Below are 17961 nucleotides of genomic sequence, written 5' to 3' on the forward strand. Positions count from 1 at the left end.
AGAGAGGTTTAACCGTACCCTGAAAAATAAACTCTGGAGATATTTTACAGCTAGAAACACCCAGTGGTACATAGACATTTTACCTGCAATTCTGCAGGGATATAATGACACTTACCATCATAGCATCCGGACCACTCCTAATACTGTAAACTTGTCTAACAAAAGGGAGGTGTGGATAAGACTGTATGCGGATATTTTAAAAAGTAAAAGAATGGAAGAATATCTTAAGGTGGGCGATCACGTCAGGTTATCCCGACTGAAGGGGAAATTTGAAAAGGGCTATCAGCAAACGTATACAGATGAAATATTCATCATCAAAGAACTGTGGACAAGGGGGGAAAGAGTGGTGTATAGATTAAAAGATTACACTGACGAACCTGTAAAGGGGTCTTTTTACCCAGAGGAACTCCAAAAGGTACCTGATGACCAACAACGCATATACAGAATTGAAAAAGTCAGAAAAAGAGGGTGGGGAAAAAATAGAGAGATTCTGGTCAAATGGGCAGGCTGGCCAGAGAAATTCAACAGTTGGGTTAAGGAGAGCGAAATATGCCAACTTTGATATGGCGGGGTTTTATATCACCCTTCCCAGCAATGCATTGGCTGCTGCTTTTCCCCGAAACAAAAGTTCTAATTTTACTATTCAATTAGCGAGGGGATTGGATCTTCCAGGTTCATGGGAAGTAGGACTAGTAGAGATATAGTACCCGCATAATTGGAACTTGTTAACTTCGACTGGACATTTTGAAATCCTTACCGAGAAAAAGAGGTGGTATTTTTCTTTGAAAAGTGGGTACTATGCCAGCATTGAACACCTGGTAGAAAATATGAACAAGCTTATATTAGACACCGAGAACGGTCCTGAGACAACCCTGCAGGATGAGCCAGTGGTTCGAAAAATGAATCTTACAGGAGATGGAACATATGCCATTCTAGCTGGTGAAGAACTTGGACATATATTAGGTTTGTTCCCAGGATTCTGCGCCAAAAAATTTCCCTTTGCTGCAGATGTGACCAGTGGATTCAATACCTTATATGTTTATACAAACATCGTAGAACCCCAGATAGCACTACTGCGTTGCGTGCCTGTGCGGGGGCAAGACAACGATTTCATTATGGTAACCTATGATCAACCACATTACGTTCCGGTCAGCAAGCATTACATCAACACCATTACCGTGGAAATCAAAACCTATCAAAACAAAAACATCCATTTTTATCATGGGAAGGTGGTTGTGAAGCTTCATTTTAGGCCTCAGAAAAGTGAAGGATGGTTGTGATCAAGGAGCACGGGAGGCCCCAAGACTATGTGGCCTACTACACAGCACAAGCCGGTCATGGCCTTGCAGGCTTCCGAGGAACCCCTGTCATGTATGGGACAGGTTTAGAGGGTATGTTCCGTGGACTTTTTCGAAAAGCAATGCCTTTTCTAAGGAAAGGGTTAGAAATCATTAAACCACATGTGAAATCTGCAGCCAAGAATATTGTCAGAGATGTGGCAGGACAACTTGCATCCCGTGTTGTTGAGGGGGGGTGGGGGGGCTCAGGTATGGTCATGGCCAGGAAGAATTAAGCAATGGGGTCACCTATTCCGGTTAAAAAGAGAAAGTTTGTGAAAAAAAACCCTGCATACAAAGAGGAGACGTGCACGGAAGAGGAAGTGCTGTGACAAATGAGAGATATTCTAATACAAAATGGCATTTATCCATGAGACTTCAGAGGAATGCATGAAATCAGAACTGGATCTTTTTCAGCTGGCACCTACACAAACCAGTATTGAAAACAGCATGTATGTCGAGATCCCGCCTTTATCTGCGCTATCACCTGATGCACCCTTGGAATTTTTTATCACGGGACATGGTGAGCATTACATGGATTTAAACAGCACCCTGCTGTATATGAGTTGCAAAATTGTAAAGGCTGATGGTACAGATATCGATGATGGTGCCAGGGTGGTGCTGGTCAACTACCCTATAGCATCGCTGTTTAACCAGCTGGATGTAACCTTGGGAGATCATCTCATTACGCAGAATCATCATTGTTATTCTTACCGTGCCATCATTGAACTGATTCTGAACTTCAGCGGTGATGCCCTGGAAACCCAATTTATAGCTGGGGGGGTTTATAAAGATGACTCAACCCTCATGGAGAGCACCCTGCTGACACCTGCAGGCAACTTGGGCTTCAGAGCGAGAGCAAGACACACGGCTGGAAGTCATAAATGGGACCTGCTTGGGCCTTTGCATAGCGACCTTTTTTTTCAAGACAAGCTGCTGATTAACGGGGTTGATGTGAAAGTCAAACTCACAAGAAGCAGAAATGAATTTTGTCTGATGAAAGACGGCAATGAGAATTATAAAGTGCAACTCCTGTCAGCATCTCTCTTTGTAAAACGTGTAAAAGTAGCACCAGGAGTGCGCCTGGGTCATGCGGAAGCTTTGCTATCCTCCAGTGCCAAATATCCCATTGATCGAGTGGGAATGAAGGTTTACAGCATTCCGGCAGGCAGCCTTGTGTGTAATCAGGAAAACCTATTTCTGGGGCAGTTACCTAAACAGTTAGTGATTGGTTTTGTGGACAATGCATCCTTTAGCAGAGATTATGAAAGAAACCCATTCAATTTTCAACACTGCAATGTCAATTTTTGTGCCCTATATTGTGATGGTGAACAGATCCCGGCAAAGCCTCTTCAGCCTGATTATGAGCATGATATTTATGTGAGAGAGTACATGCTGATGGTGCAAGCGTCGGGCAAAGGTATGAAAGATAGGCCTCTGTTAATTAGCCAGGAAGAGTTTAGCCATTTGTACTGTTTTGACTTGAGCCCTGATCAGGGGTGCTCTGAGCACTATTCTTTGATCAGGAATGTTAACCTCAGAGCAGAAATTAGATTTGCACAACCCCTCCCCAATACCATCAACATGATTCTCTATGCAATCTTTGAAAACCTGATTGAAATAAATCCCACAAGGAATGTGCTTTTTGATTATATGTGAGTATGGATACCCTGCAGCTCCTCCGCTTGTTCTCTGGAAATACATGTTTTCTATGGGTCTACCCTTGTGACCTGCTACCCAAGAGACAAATCTCCAAAAGGCCTTTTGGATTAATTGTAAACACCCATCCTCAAACTCTACCTGGTGAACACTGGCTAGCCCTCTACTTCCCGTCTCCCGGATCTGGTGAATTTTTTGATTCTTATGGAAGACTGCCAGATAGCCCAGACTTTCCTGGAACCATAGTGAAGTTTTTAGAGCTGCAAGCTGAGAAGTATACATTTCACCAACCAACTGCAACACCCCTGCGCGGTGACTTGCGGGCAGCACTGTGTGTTTTTTCTAATGAACCAGTCTAAAGGCGTGGATTATGAAAATATTTTAAAGCAGTACTCTGAGGACAATATTAAAAACGATCAAATGGTAAAGCTATTTGTAAAAAGTGTAAAGCTGGGGAGGGAGCCTGGTGTCTGTACCTGTTACCATTGTATGCAGACATGTCTGCCTTACTGTAAAATAAAGAAAAAGACTTAAGCTTTTTTGCTTGTTTCACTGTGTTTTTATTCATTTTACAAACTGAGCCAGTCACCAAACCTGAGCGTGCTTCTAGGATTTGCATCCAAGGTCTAGAGGGGGTGCCAGTAAAAAAAGGCATCTATGGCCCAAAAGGGGTGGACGTAACAGTGTCAGGGGTAGTAGCCGTTTCAATCATAGGTGCTGTAGACTCTTTCAGTTTTTCTAACTGCTCTTTAGCAGCTGTAGACCCCAGCACAGATGTAGGTACATTCAGCTCTGCCATAGCTTTCATAAATTCGTCCCATCCTTTGGGTTTCCGCTTCTTGGTGAGCGATTGGTGTTGCGAGGCCCCTTTCACCAAGTCTAAAATATCAGTACCAGGAACAGGCATGCCCTTGTATAAAAAGGTGCCACGATCATCCCAGGATGAGATGTTCTGATGCTGTTTCATTTTGTTCAGCAAAAGTTCTGCATTTTTTCTGTAATGTGTGCTCACACCACCTAGGACCTCTTGTGTTGTCGCATCCTGTGGAGATGGTCGTTCCAGTGATGTCAGAGGTGCCCGAGGCTCTTCTGGGGGGTAAATGAGATTTAGCCTGTCCTTTTCAGACTCATCTTGCCTGGTCAGTCTTAGAAACCTCTGCAGCACAGAATTGTAGAGCTTAATCTTGTCATCCTCGCTCAAATCAGGTCTCTGAAGAATGGCACGCATCTCATCATCCAGCCGGTTAGTGGCCATAGCCCCCATAGTAGGCACCCTACCCTGTAGTTGCTCCATCTGATGACGTGACATCAGATACATTTTCTCAGCATGGTCCATGGTTTATCCAGTTAATAGGCTGGTCAGCAATGGAATAGCAGCCCCTAGTAAGGGCCCAATAAATCCTCCTGACTGGCGAATGATCTGTTTCTTCTTTTTAAGAGAGACCTTTCTATCACTCAACTTTTTAATGACACCTTTCTTTCTCTTTAATGTGTGGAATTGTGAAGGTTTCAGAGGAAGGTTTCCTTTTAAAGTGTTCAGGGCTATTTCTGCTATTGCACCTACCAGATCATTATTAGCACTACTTAAATGGCCTTTCTCTGTTTTGGACCGGCCTTTACTAAGAGTTTTAAAAAAACCCAATTTCTGCACACCCTCTCTGACATCCTGGATGAGCTAACGCTATGATGGCCGAGCTGTTGCTTTTTTACTCTTCTTTTTCTCAGTGTAAACAACCGGCCAATCAGGCGGAAAGAGGCCTGTTCTCAACTTGTAGGTTTCTGGAGTAGTGGCTGCCAAATCTACCAAAAGGTAGCCGTGTTAGTTGCGAGTAGCATCTTGGAACACCTCTAAAAAGTACTGTGTGTGTACATCTGATGAGCCAGTGTGACAATTTGCATCTGATCGCGGGGGCAGTGGAATAAAACCAAATATTTGGAATTCAGAGCTATTGTTCTCATTTTTTTACCTTGGAAAAACAGGTTTTGAAGTATGAGAATAATGCTCAGGTTTCTGTGGTGAATGTACTGTGTAAATGCCTTCTCTATTTGATCGCTGTCACCGGCAGCGTCCATTAGATCATCTATCACTGCTAAATTGATTTGGTTAGATGGAAACAAATCATCATCATCAAAAGATGTCAGCAGACCCTCCATAAACTTAATATATGGAAATTTATTAAGTAGTTCTTTGTAGAGAGGTTGCCAACAACTATAAAACCATACAATATTTTGAGGCATTTGAGACAACACATCAGTTCTAACATTTGTTTGATAAAATAAGATTTGCCAGAATTGGACGGTCCACTTATAATACAAGAGAAAGGGTGTACAAACTGTACAATGTTTTCCACCACTCCTAATAACCATAAGGTAGCATACAGTAATCCTTAGTCCTGAGTGCCCTTTTATTATATACTACTTTTAGAGTTTTTCTGAGTACCCGTGTTTCTAGCGCCCACTGTTTCTTAACCCTAACAATCCCTGGTTGCTCTACCTTGATCTCTTTCTTTCCCTCCTCCCCAGACAGACAGTAATCGTCCAGTTCTTTTAAGCTGTCAGAATTAACCTTGTCACAATTGCCAGTGTTTAATGTGATGCCCTTCACCTTTGGTATCATTTCCCCATTGGACAAGGAGTACCCGTACGTTTTAGGTCCTGCTGCCACAAACTCAGTGATCATGGTGTTTGGCAGGGTCTCGCTTGTCAGCTGGCCTAAATAATCACCCAAAGGAGGTGTCCACGCCCCATCTCTCCTAAAAAAATGACCGAATCGGTGTCATGGTACAGACACCTGTCACCTAGACCATCCAGTAGCCTGTATAATTCCAGCCGTGCATAAGCTGTTGTAAAACTAGCGATGAATATATGTGGATTTGGTTGGGTGGTTCTTAGCAATTTTCCATGTCACAATAGCCGTCTTTGTATCCACAAACTCTCATGAGGAAACTTCATAATAGGGTACAAAAAGATATTTGAACAATTCCTCAGGGTTTGTCACCACAGATGTTGTCAGGTGGCTGGTGCTCTGTCCAAACTTACCCCACAGGGATTTTAAAAAGAGCTTGGCAATCTGCCTTTTAGCAGGGTTTACTTCAATATGCTCTCGGCGTAAGTGGACACCTTCCATCTTTTCATAATCCTGAATATATTGTTCTTTGTCCTGCTCTGTTTTGCACCAAATGGGGTAGCCACTGGCCTCCTGCTTTTGTCTGAGATGTGTGTTCATATAACCTGAAAATAGGGTGTCTGATTTTCTTTCAAAATGCCAGATTCATAGATTTCAGCAATTCTGTAACCTTTTTCTAAAGCCACATTTAGTTCAACAGTACACCAGGTCCCAGTCAGGGCTCTTTCTTCATCGCTGTGCTTACACAGAGTGACCTGCTGATTTTCTGTGCAGCTTGCACACAGACTAAACATTAATTTACCCCCAGACTTATGGGGTAGGACTGGGAAATAGAGGTTACTTGGTGGGTACTCTTTAACTTTAGCAAGTCCAAAATACTGTTTTATGTCCCCAACATTTTGATAGATGATTTGTGGATGGCCAATTGGGTACTCCTTGTTCTTGTTCACGAAGGGGTACAAACTGGTGAAATCGTAATATAAGATTTGTTCCCCAGGTTTTGGTTTGTAGTACAGGCATATGGCGTTTGTTCTACCTCCAAAAAATGCATCTCGTGGATTCAAAGGAGTTGGGAGCTTATTCCCAACTAGAAACTGCTTCAAAGATGCATCAGTCTCCAACATAGCCCCTCCATTCATGTTCCCAGATGCTGCGCATGGCATAACCACTGCCTCTGAGGAACTCTTCTTTAAACCTACTATGGCTGTGCAGAGCTCCATATGTTGAAGCAAGTAATTTGTTGAAGTCATTTTCACAGCAGCAGACAGGGCACCCATGAAAAAAACAGCCATGAAATTCAAAAGCTGTGGGTGTCCCGTTTATGACAGCAAAGCCGTCCAAAAAATATCTGCCTACTTGCTTCTCACCACCATTCAGAGCATGCTGAATATTTAGGTTCTCGGTGTACGCTGTGTACATTAGCCATTGAATGGCTGGTGCTGAATCTCTTTTCTGCACCTTTTGGTAGGAGTCCAAAGGGGCTAATGCAATGGTATTACTCTCCAAATACATGAACCAGTACTGTGCCATGCAGACAGAGGCCAGTGTAACATGTTGGAAGGGGTCAAGGCACCGAATCACAACCTCCTCAGCAATATCTCCCCCTCCACCTCTGAGGCACTCATGCTCTGTCATTTTCATGACTTGCTCCCTATACCGAATACAGGCTTCCCTCAGTATCTCTACATCTTGTTGGCAGTAGTAAGCCAGAGCCTTCTTTAGTTTAAATACGGTACCTGCATTAGCAGCATGCCATTTCAGAAATTCTTCTCTCATCATGGTTTCAGGACTATAATACTTAGCCTCAGGGAGCGGTCCAATGTAGTCTTGATTGTCCATTGTATTAAACAAATGGGGAAAGTACCCCTTGCTGCCCTGAAATCCCATAGCTTTTGGTAGCCTGCTTAATTTAAGGGGCAAAAAGGAGAGGCTGTCAATAAATTGAATCTTATACCCCAGAAGGTAAATACGTAGAAGTTTACCACCCTGACTTAAAAGTTCTACATGGATCTTTTCACGAATCAGTTGCCTCAGGACTAGGTAGCCGTCATAACCTTTGGAGTTGTGTGTGATAAATGTGCAGCCTTTAAACTTGGGGTTTATAAATTCCTTCACAAACTTCTCCAGACACTTGACACCACAACTACTCCACCTCAATACATCTTCGTCATCACCCCCCAACATATCCATGGCGTACACATAATTTGATATATGTGCCCTCGTCTCTTGACAGCATTCAAAATCATACACAATGTATCTTGTACCTATTTGTGGTTCCAACAGCGGTTTCAGAAAACATAAATGCCCTTCCAAGCTTTCAACCCGCTCAGAGCACTGCCCGCACTTTGTTTTGCATTGTTTGGGGGGGGGTACAGACATAAATACCACACCCATCACAATATACCTTATTCTTACACAAAATTTTTCCTTCCGTTGCCAGCTCTGTGTGTCTTTGAGGACAGGCCCGAGAGCAACAAAATAGTTTGCACTTACGGCATCTTGTCTTTTCTGCGTCCACCTCCTGACATTCTTTCTTCAGGCATGCTCAGCAGAGGTATTGGCAGCTGTGACTAAATTTGTGGTGGTAGGCCGTGTGGCAGAATTCACAAAAAGAATGTTCACCCAGGAAGCCCTTGATATTTTTTACCCCGTAGTAATGATTGTTGTGTAACAATATAAACACCATTTTTTCTTGTTGGGTTCTGCCTGTGACAAAAAATCGCCACCCTCCTTGATTATAAAACAAAATCTTTACGGTTATACCTAGATGTTCTTCAAAGAGGTGTACCTGTGAAAAGTTTACCATGTTTTCTGTGGAAATGCCCAATCTGATGTGAAAATCCCTGGCTCTAGTCATGATTTCTTGTTTTGTAAATGACCCGGTGTCTAACAAATACAACAAACAGCCTGCAAAACACAGAAATTCCCCCTCCACATTGAAATCAATCAGATGGCATCTTTTTTTCTCCAGGACCCTGGTGAATAGTACTGTGCTTAACTTCCTAAGTCCTCCCCGCTCTCTGTTCTTCATGACGGTAACCACTGGTTGTAAATCGCCACCCCACAACACTACAACATTGCTCTGCAGCATGCTTTCAACACTGCTTAGGAAGTCATCAGCATTTAAATCCTCCATGTGCCTCCTGAGAGAAAAGAGAGGTTGATTTAGACCCTCTGCATCCAGCCGGAGCTGAACAAAATCATTGGGTCTTATCTCCCTAGAAATATTGTTCAAAAGAATCTGTATCCCATTGTGAATAACATCTATAGCCTGTGTGAATGAGCAAATACGATCAAGGTTTATGAATCTGTAACGAACGTAATGTTCCACGGCACTGAAATTATTAAGAAAACGTTCCACGTTTGAATACTCTCCAGGAACACGTTGCCTGAATTCTGGGTATTTATGATGCTTGGTCCTGCTGACTGTTGCATCTCCTTTGCTGGCTGGGGTTCTGGTACAGGCCATTCTGTGCTGATACTATCTGGGGAGTCTGTAGGAAATCCGCCATCATGCATTCCTGCTTTTTTGCAGGATAGCTCTGGATAAAACAAAAGAAACAACAGTACTCCAACAAATAAATAAATAATACTGTCAGCGTTAATAAACACACAATGGCCCTTCATGATTTTGTGAAACCTGCTTACATTATGGATAAAACAATGTGGATATTTTTACCTTCTAAAAGACCCTGTGCTCCGTAGGATGTAGAAGGCTGGGAGTCCGTAATCTGTAGAGCCCATTGTGAATCTGTGGGCATTGGAAAATTGACAAAGATCTGATCTTCTTCCCACAGGTACTCATTGTCTGAATTCTGGGTATTTATGAAGTTTGGCCCCATTGACTGTTGCGTCTCCTTAGCTGACGGAGTTTCTGGTACAGACAGCTCTGTGCTGATACTATCTGGGGAGTGTGTAGGAAATCCGCCACCATGCATTTTTGCTTTTTTGCAGGATGGCTCTGGATAAAACAACAGAAAGAACAGTAATCCAATAGATAAATAATACTGGCAGCGTTCATAAACATACAATGGCCCTTCATGGTTTTCTGAACCCTGCTTACATTATGAGTAAAACAATGTGGATATTTTTACCTTCTGAATGACCCTGTGCTCCGTAGGATGTAGAAGGTTGGGGATCCATAATGTGTAGAGCCCATTATGAATCTGTGGGCACTGGAAAATTAGCAAAGATCTGATCTTCCTCCCACTCTGAAGGAAAAGAATAGAAACAAGCAGAGATCAGTTTTGCTGCAGAAATTTTACAGGAATCTACTGAGATTTATTTGGGTAAAGGGAAAAATAATACCTTCATAGACTTTCAGGCATTGTGAGTCTGAGACTTCATTCTAATGAAAGAAACGAGCAACAACAACAAAAAGTTATAAATACAGCATTGCGTCTAACAGGACCCATATCTTAAAATTAGCCATAAATTACTTACGTTAGTCTCATCCATTCTGAAATGGTTCTGCTTTGCTGGCAAATGGTGCAAGATGGACGGCTGGATAACTCAGACTCCTGCGTTCCTGTCTGTTTCAGTATGGGCCTCCTATAGTGCTTTATACATGTTGTTGACATCACACACTAATTGCACCAGAGGCCCTGGATTCTTAACACCTTTTGCAAAACCAATCAAAACCCTGCCCCTTAACCCCCCCAGGAAGGCCTGTTGGAATAATAGCACACATGTTGTGATTAAATTACATCTCTGTGTTTACCATCTGACATGGTTAAACAAGGGTTAGCAAAAGAAAAAAAGCAGATTTCACATGGCCGGTAAATATATATTTATTATAAAATTCACTGGGTGGTTATTAATAGCTTCTTGTAATTAATTTCTGTTACATTCCGACACATTGTTAATTTCAGAGACACAGGTAACTCAGCCTCAATGCTTGACATTACTGAAAGTGGATTAAGGTTGTTCTCGATACATTTTATGAATGCCCCGAGTTCACACAGTGTGTTTCTTGTAAAATATAATTTATCCAGTTTGTTGGAAATGGCTGTGATGACCCACAGGACTTCGGGCTTGGAAAGTCTCCTGCATAAACTCTGAATAAACTTTGTTTCACTGGAGCCATCAACTTGGTCTTCCTCTTCTTGTAGACACCCCATTAAACAATGACATAAGATCCTGATAACAGTACGTTTCAGAATCTGGGTCATTCCAGCATCTTGAGGCACTTTCGTTTCTAAACAGAAATAAGATAGAATGGAGCTACCAGTTCATCTAATAAAATACTTTTTTCTTAAAGTTTCATTTTTACTTACCATTGGTTGATTTACAGAATCTGCAATAACAAGGAGGTATAAGTACATCCTGAGCATTCTCATCAAAGAAGCAACACGGATCAGGTTTTTTTCTGATTCTACGTCCACGTTTTGGAGGTTTGGGGGTCAATTTTGCATCAAACAAATCACCATCAGCCTGGCATGTTATTTTCACATGCAAGCGAGAGCTTAAATCGTTGAACTTCGCAGCGGCCTGTAGCTGACACACCAACAGCTCGGCATGCGCACAAAATCACGGGGGGCTAACAACCCCGGACGTGCATACGCCCCCACCCGTTCCAAACACGCCTGCGCAAATGGATCGTGTCATGTCATTGGGTCATGTGCTTAGAACATGTCTGGACATGCATACCCCCCTCCCATCCATCGCAAGCACGCCTGCGCATGCCCAGAATAACGTGAGTATCACTGTGGAATGCTTGCTGCTTGGTTGGCTGTTGCTCGTGTGAGTGTTTGGATCCTCCGTTAAGTTTTCCTGGGTTTGCTGGAGGGAGAGGGGTGGAAATAAAGTTTTATTAAGGACACGCTTCAAAATGTTTACATGTATGTGTGTATTTGTGTTATTGGATAAATTTGCAAACGTGTGTGTGTGTGTATGTATGTGCGCACGCATGCACGCCCATGCCTGCTTATTTCAGATTAAAATTTGCAAGCTATGTATCTTTAGCTTTCACAAAAGAGCGAGCTGTCTGTGATTTTGACTTCCCTTAGGATATGGGTCGGGGTTAGGGTTAGGGTTAGGTTCATCATTCTGGGGATGCTGTGGTTTAAAAAGCTCTTTTTCTTGCATTTGAGGGCGGGGGGGGGGGGATGATCTTAAGACTGCATAGAAATAAAGTGCTGAAATGGATCTCCTTTTTCCTGCATTCAAGGCACTGCTTTTTTAAAACTCCACAACGTTAAAAACACCATTAGGCTATTCTTTATTTCACAAGGCTCAAATAGGGTTTGCTTCCCTAACACAGCGCTGCCTAGGTTCTGTTAATTATTCACTTTACTTAGTTTTGATTTGAAGGCCCCCATAGAATTAGGTTTAGGGTTAAGCTGATCAGACACCTTAGGGTTGACCATCACACCTTTCTTGATGATAGCGCTAGGTTCACCACAGCATGTCCTGCGCATGTGTATTTTTAGATTAACTTTTGCAAGCAGTATTTCTTCAGCTTTTACATTTGCATACCCATAGAATTAGGTCTGGGGTTAAGCCGATCAGATACCCTTGGGTTGACCATCACACCTTTCTTGGTGACAGGGCTAGGTTCAACACAGCATGTCCTGCGCATGTGTATTTTTAGATTAACTTTTGCAAGCAGTATTTCTTCAGCTTTCACAAAAGACAAAGCTGTCTGTGATTTTGACTTCCCTTAGGATATGGGCTGGGATTGGGGCTAGGTTCATCATTCTGGGGCTGCTGTGGTTTAAAAAGCTCTTTTCCCTACATTCAGGCACTGATTTTAAAACTTCACAACATTAAAAGCACCATTAGGCTATTCTTTATTTCACAAGGTTCAAATAGGGTTTGCTTCCCTAATACAGTGCTGCCTAGGTTCTGTTAATTATTCACTCTACTTAGATTTTGATTTGAACGCCCCCATAGAATTAGGTCTGGGGTTGAGCCAATCAGGCACCCTAAGGTTGACTGCCACGCCTTTCTTGATGATAGGGCTAGGTTCAGCGTGTCATGTCCTGTTAGGGTTACGACCTTGTGAGCGCTGCATCACGTGGGGAGGAGGGTTATGCACGTCACGTCCGGGGGAGGGTTAGGGTTACGCACGTCATATCCGGTACAGCCTGATGGCATCACTTCTGGCGCGACCTGATGACGTTATCAGTGATGTAACTGATTAAACAAACAGATAAATCTGTGTTGAATTTAGTATACACTCTTACTACTAACCTGCCCATTTTTAAAAAATTGAACTTTACATTTAAAAGTGGGTTTATTTAAGCTACTGATGTTGAATAAGAATGGAATGAATGAGCTTTTAATTCAGTCTATCCATTCCTGCCTGATGGATTTCATTAGAACAGTTGATGTTTACAGTGGGACTTAAACTCAAACAAATGAGGTAAAGTATAGGGTACATTTCCTCAGAATCACAGTTCATCTTGATCTTTGTTATCAGAACTGAAGGCATAAGGCTTTTATAATCAGGCACGAATTCACAAGATGAATGTTTAATTAAAATTAAGTATTGTTCTCAGTCTAAATTCAAATGCTACCTTTGAATTGTGTTCATAAAATGGATAATTACTAGACCTGGTACATTTTGCAATGTATGTATGCACATCTTGCAAAAATATCTTTACCGCACACATTCTAAAACTTAGTCTAATAGTAGAATCCTATTATTTACAAAGAATGTTTGGTAGAAACAACTGACTGGCTATTCAAAATGTATTTTCCCTCAGAAAATCTGTATAACCCTTTGCTCAGTGCAGAAATTTGCTTAGTTTCTCATTTTCGGCTATTTTGCCCTATGTCAAAAATAATGCCCATTTTTCCTAACCTATGTATGCTTGTAAACAGTCCTTGTGGTGTACAGTACTTTCTTTGCAAGTAATTTTCCTTAATATATATGTTCATACACATTTTTCCTAACATATGCATTTTTCTGTGTACTTTTCATTGATGTATCCATTTTTGTATGTAGTTTTTGAGTTTCAAGGCTCAGCACAGTATTCTGAAAAATGTGGATTTCGGCACACTTATTCCAGTTTGTGTATAAATTCACAATGTGTGAAATACGTAAGTATGTAGAGCAATGTAGATAATTTCTCTGTGAAAGGTATTTACAATAGTAATTTCTAAATAGCAAATTGTGAATGAGTCTTTTGTTGATCTAAATGTCTTATAAATGGATTTCGGACAACAGTAATCCATGCTTCAGTAAAATTGCTAGTAGGGTTTCTGTGCTATATGAATATGAACTGCCTTTGAAGATGACACAGAAGCTTTATTAGAGCTGATTTTTGCAACAGTTTTGCTAGTACAGCCAGTTATATATATATATATATATATATATATATATATATATATTTAATCTGCGCTCAGTCGTTACCGACTCTGCAGTGACTGCTTGGACGAGTCCTTGCAGTTTTCAAGGCAAGGTGTTTCGGAAGTGGTTTGCCAGAGCCTCCTTCCTAGAGCAGAGCCCAGCTGGCGAGCGCAGGAGGCGGGGTTTCCGTTGCTTTGCGCCCTTTTCGGGTGTGCACGGTTTTTTGCGCTTACCGGCAACTGCTCCCGACTCCTTTTGCAAGGCGCCACCAGCATTTTTCCTCCCACCGGAGTGAGAGTCCCCATTTATCTACTCACGTGAGTTTTCGAACTGTTGGGTTGACAGGAACTGGGGAGGAAACTTCCTTATTTAAGTATGTGCTGCAATCACAAAGAGATTATACTCAATAGGGATACCTCGGGTTTACTCTCTGTAAAGAGATATATTTTTTGTTTAATTTGCAATGTTTTCAGCCCCGGGCTAAGGACACTTTCAGTTAGCTTTTCCATCTCCCAACTTTTCTGAATGCAGTTTAACAAGCACTGGAGTTTGAGCAGGTATTTACTTATATGAGTATCTAATGCCTGCCCACCATCCTAATGCTCTCGGAGCAGATTGCATCCATAAAATATATAAGAAATAATAATAATGTGAAATAAATTAAACTCATTACAATAATAGGCACAGATTTTTTTTGAAGGGGCAATAGGTAATCACCAGCTGTAGTTTTTAGGTACAGAATGCAATTCTAAAAAGCCAGGTACCTGCTTTTCACAGATAAGTAATCAATATTGGCTTTAGCCTAGTCTGTTATAACAGGGAAAATATAGTTTATTTTTAGCTTTCTTTGGAAATTAGGATACAATGAAAACAGGTTATGTTTACACATTTGCAAGTCTAGAGCTTGTAATGAATTGCGCCCGGCAATCTCTGTTCTTTTCTGACCTATAGCTGAGCATAATCAGCCAATCAGTGATGGCCTGCCAGTTGAATACTTAATCTGTCCAATCAGATCAGTGCATAAACACAGTTCTCTTCCACCACTTTGCAAAAAATAAATTTCAATAACTAAGATAAATGTGCTATGTTTTCATGGTGTAAATGGCCACTGTATGCCAAATTTCTAATACTGACAGTTCTGCACTTGAACATCTTTTCCTGTTGTGCCATCATTTTTCTACAACAGAATCCTAAGAAGGGGAGTCAGTCAATAATTCGGGGTGCACAGTACTTTGGATTCAACTGCAGAAACATGCTTTGGAACATACAGGGGCACTCATGTAACACTTGTCTGCAACTCCTTGATGCATTAAGAAACTAGAACTTGTCTGGAAAGCAAACATATGAGGAATGCACCTGAGCATGTCTAGCTTGCAAAAAAGGAGGCAGAGGGAGACCCATAAATGTGATCTACAAATAACTAAAAGGTTATCACATGCAAGTGAGGTGGACCTATTCTATAATACAGTTGATAGGACAAGGGTCAACAGATTGAAATTAAAAGATTCATATTGAGAAACAGAAACAATGTTCTGAAGGTAAGTGTTAAATAGAGGAACAACCAGCCTAGAACAGGAGCTGAATGGCTATCTGTTGAGGATCATTGTAATTCCTGCAAGTTGGATGAGATAATTGATAAGGCCCTTCTATCTCATTCATTCAATGATTCTGTGAATATTGAGGAACAAAACATGGTTATTTTCAGAGCATAAAGCAAGCCCAAACTTCAGGTCTTGAAATGAAGGCTGTTCAGGATGGCAAAGAGGAAAAAAATCTTATGGTATGAACTTCCAAAGGAAAGTTGTTTAATTAGGAAGTAGAAAGATTAGAGAATGTCTTTTGAATTGGAATAATATGTTATAGGGATAACTGTCGACACAAAACAAATTGTGAGGGGAAAAAAAAGAGAGAGAGAGAGAATGGAAAATGGCCAAAACAAGTTTTAGTGAGGTCAAGCCTAAATGAAGACAAATTTGTCCTTAAAGCACAGTATATGAGAAGCAGTGATGCATAATTTCAGCCTTCTAGTCAGAAGAAAACAAAAACTAGATGCAAACTTAGGCACAGAGAATTAGAAAACCTAGGGTTTGGGGGGGGGTTTCCCCGTTTGCTTTTATTTGATCACTGGTTGGGGAATTCTGGGAGTTGAAGCCCACACATCTTGAAGTTGCTAAGACTGAGAAACTGCTTTAAATGGATATTTTCTAACCAAATGGTGCAAAATGATGTATTGTACAAGTATTGAATGTCTGGCTTTGTTGTTCCTCAGCCAACCTCTTATGTTAGTCAAGCATTAAGTTTTATCAAGAAATGTTTAGTGTACAAGTGACTGGTTTGGTTAATGTTGTCTCCTTTCCTAAAAATTGGAACTTCTGTTGATGGGCCTCCTCTTTATGTATCAGCAAGAACTGACTGATATGGCTAAACAAGGAAGTTAGGACAGGAATCTACCACTCTCTACTGAATTTCGAAGAGTTCTACTGGAACCAGATCTCCAACTGCTTTAGTGCTTTTCAGTTGTGCCATGAATTTAGAGACCTCTGAGATAGTAATATGAGGCCAGTCGAGGAGAGACTCTGAGGTTATGGGCAGGTTCTAAATCACTAGAGATGATGCTCAATTAGCTGTAAATATGTTTGTATCATTCTTGGATGAGACCAAGCGCCCCTGCCCAGAATCACTTTGGGGAGCTGTGTTGGCAACAAGATGCCAAAAGCAGAATTTTTCTTCTTGATATTTGGTACCAAAGTCTCCCAACTGGCCTTCTGTGCCTTGAGCTTTCTGTCAGTTTCCCTGTATTTCCTATCTAAGCAGCCAAGAAAAAGAAGGCAAAGAATAACCAAAAAAGCATTACACAACTCACTATGTCTGGCAGCACAAAATATACCTCCCAAACACCTCTTGATTCTGTTAGCCCAGCCATGCCTAGTTCTCCTTACCTGCCCAATGGGGAAGAAGCTTATGATGTAATGATTTGCCAGTGTTCTCCTGATACAATGGCTTGTGAAATACCATACAGTTCCTGGAGGTCTGTTTTCCCACAATTGTTAGATCCATTGTCCCTGTCCACCAAACTGTTTTTTGCATGGTGCAAAAGAGAAGAGGAATCACCTGGTGTTCTACTTTCTATATTCTGCTACCATTAAGTACATAAAAGGGTTAAGGCTGGAATAACCTTTGGGGCTGTCCATGCTAATTACCCACAGTATTGCTTCTGGTGGCTCTGGAAAGTTCTGTGTCTTTTTGATACATAGATATAAATAATATAAATTGTTGCCTGCTGTTCTTGTCTTTCCCTTTCCCTGCTTTTGCCTGCCTTTCCTCACATTTTCCAGTTAACTGTTCTGTTGTTGGTGTTTAATAAATAAACAAACATCAAGCTATATTTTTGCCAGCCGAACTGAGTGATGTGTGTGCTTGCTCAGATCTGGATATAGGGATTGACTTAGAATATACTGGTTGCAAACTAAACTGGAAATTACTGCCAATGAAAGGAAAGAGAAGAGGATGACCAACTGAAGGTGGATAGACTTGACAACTGTGGTAATGGGTTCACCACTGGAAGACCTGAAGGACCAGGTTGGGGACAGATCATCCTGGAAAAGGTCTATCTATATGGTTACTAAGAATTGACAGGACTTCTTGGTACAGAATCAGTCAAATTCAAAGCCTTTCTCAGTGGTGGTACTCATAATAAGTACATATAAGCACCCATCAAGTGTTCTAGTCTACATGATTATAATTATCTCATCTATGTGGTAGATGAGTCCTAGTGAACATTAGCAGAACACATACCTAAAAGGAACAGTGTTCTGTAGTTACTCATCACATTGATTGATGTTTATAATATCTCCTCCTCCTCCATCACTCTTTTACACCAACAATTATATTCATGTTAGGCATATACCGGCAAGGCCTATATAGGCTGATTTCAATTATAATTGCTTCACCCATTTCTAAATCCTGCCTTAGTTTACATTTAAACTTTGCTTCCCACTTTAAAAACATAACTTTGAGACCTACATTTTGTGAATTTTAAAAGG

The 17961-nt window shown here is 41.3% G+C and overlaps 1 protein-coding gene across 1 annotated transcript; it reads left to right on the plus strand.

The window, feature by feature from the left end:
* Positions 1 to 1694: 1694 nt before the first annotated feature.
* LOC107326484 (uncharacterized protein F54H12.2-like) lies at positions 1695 to 2996 on the plus strand. Its single transcript, XM_088130192.1, has one exon. The coding sequence runs from the start codon at positions 1695 to 1697 to the stop codon at positions 2994 to 2996; it is 1302 nt and encodes a 433-aa protein (XP_087986318.1).
* Positions 2997 to 17961: the final 14965 nt, after the last annotated feature.

The sequence above is a fragment of the Python bivittatus genome, unplaced genomic scaffold (assembly GCF_059951505.1).
Source record: "Python bivittatus isolate LINGU-HERP-01145 unplaced genomic scaffold, Pbiv_v1 ctg000850_np1212, whole genome shotgun sequence".
NCBI classification, from domain to species: Eukaryota; Metazoa; Chordata; class Lepidosauria; order Squamata; family Pythonidae; genus Python; species Python bivittatus.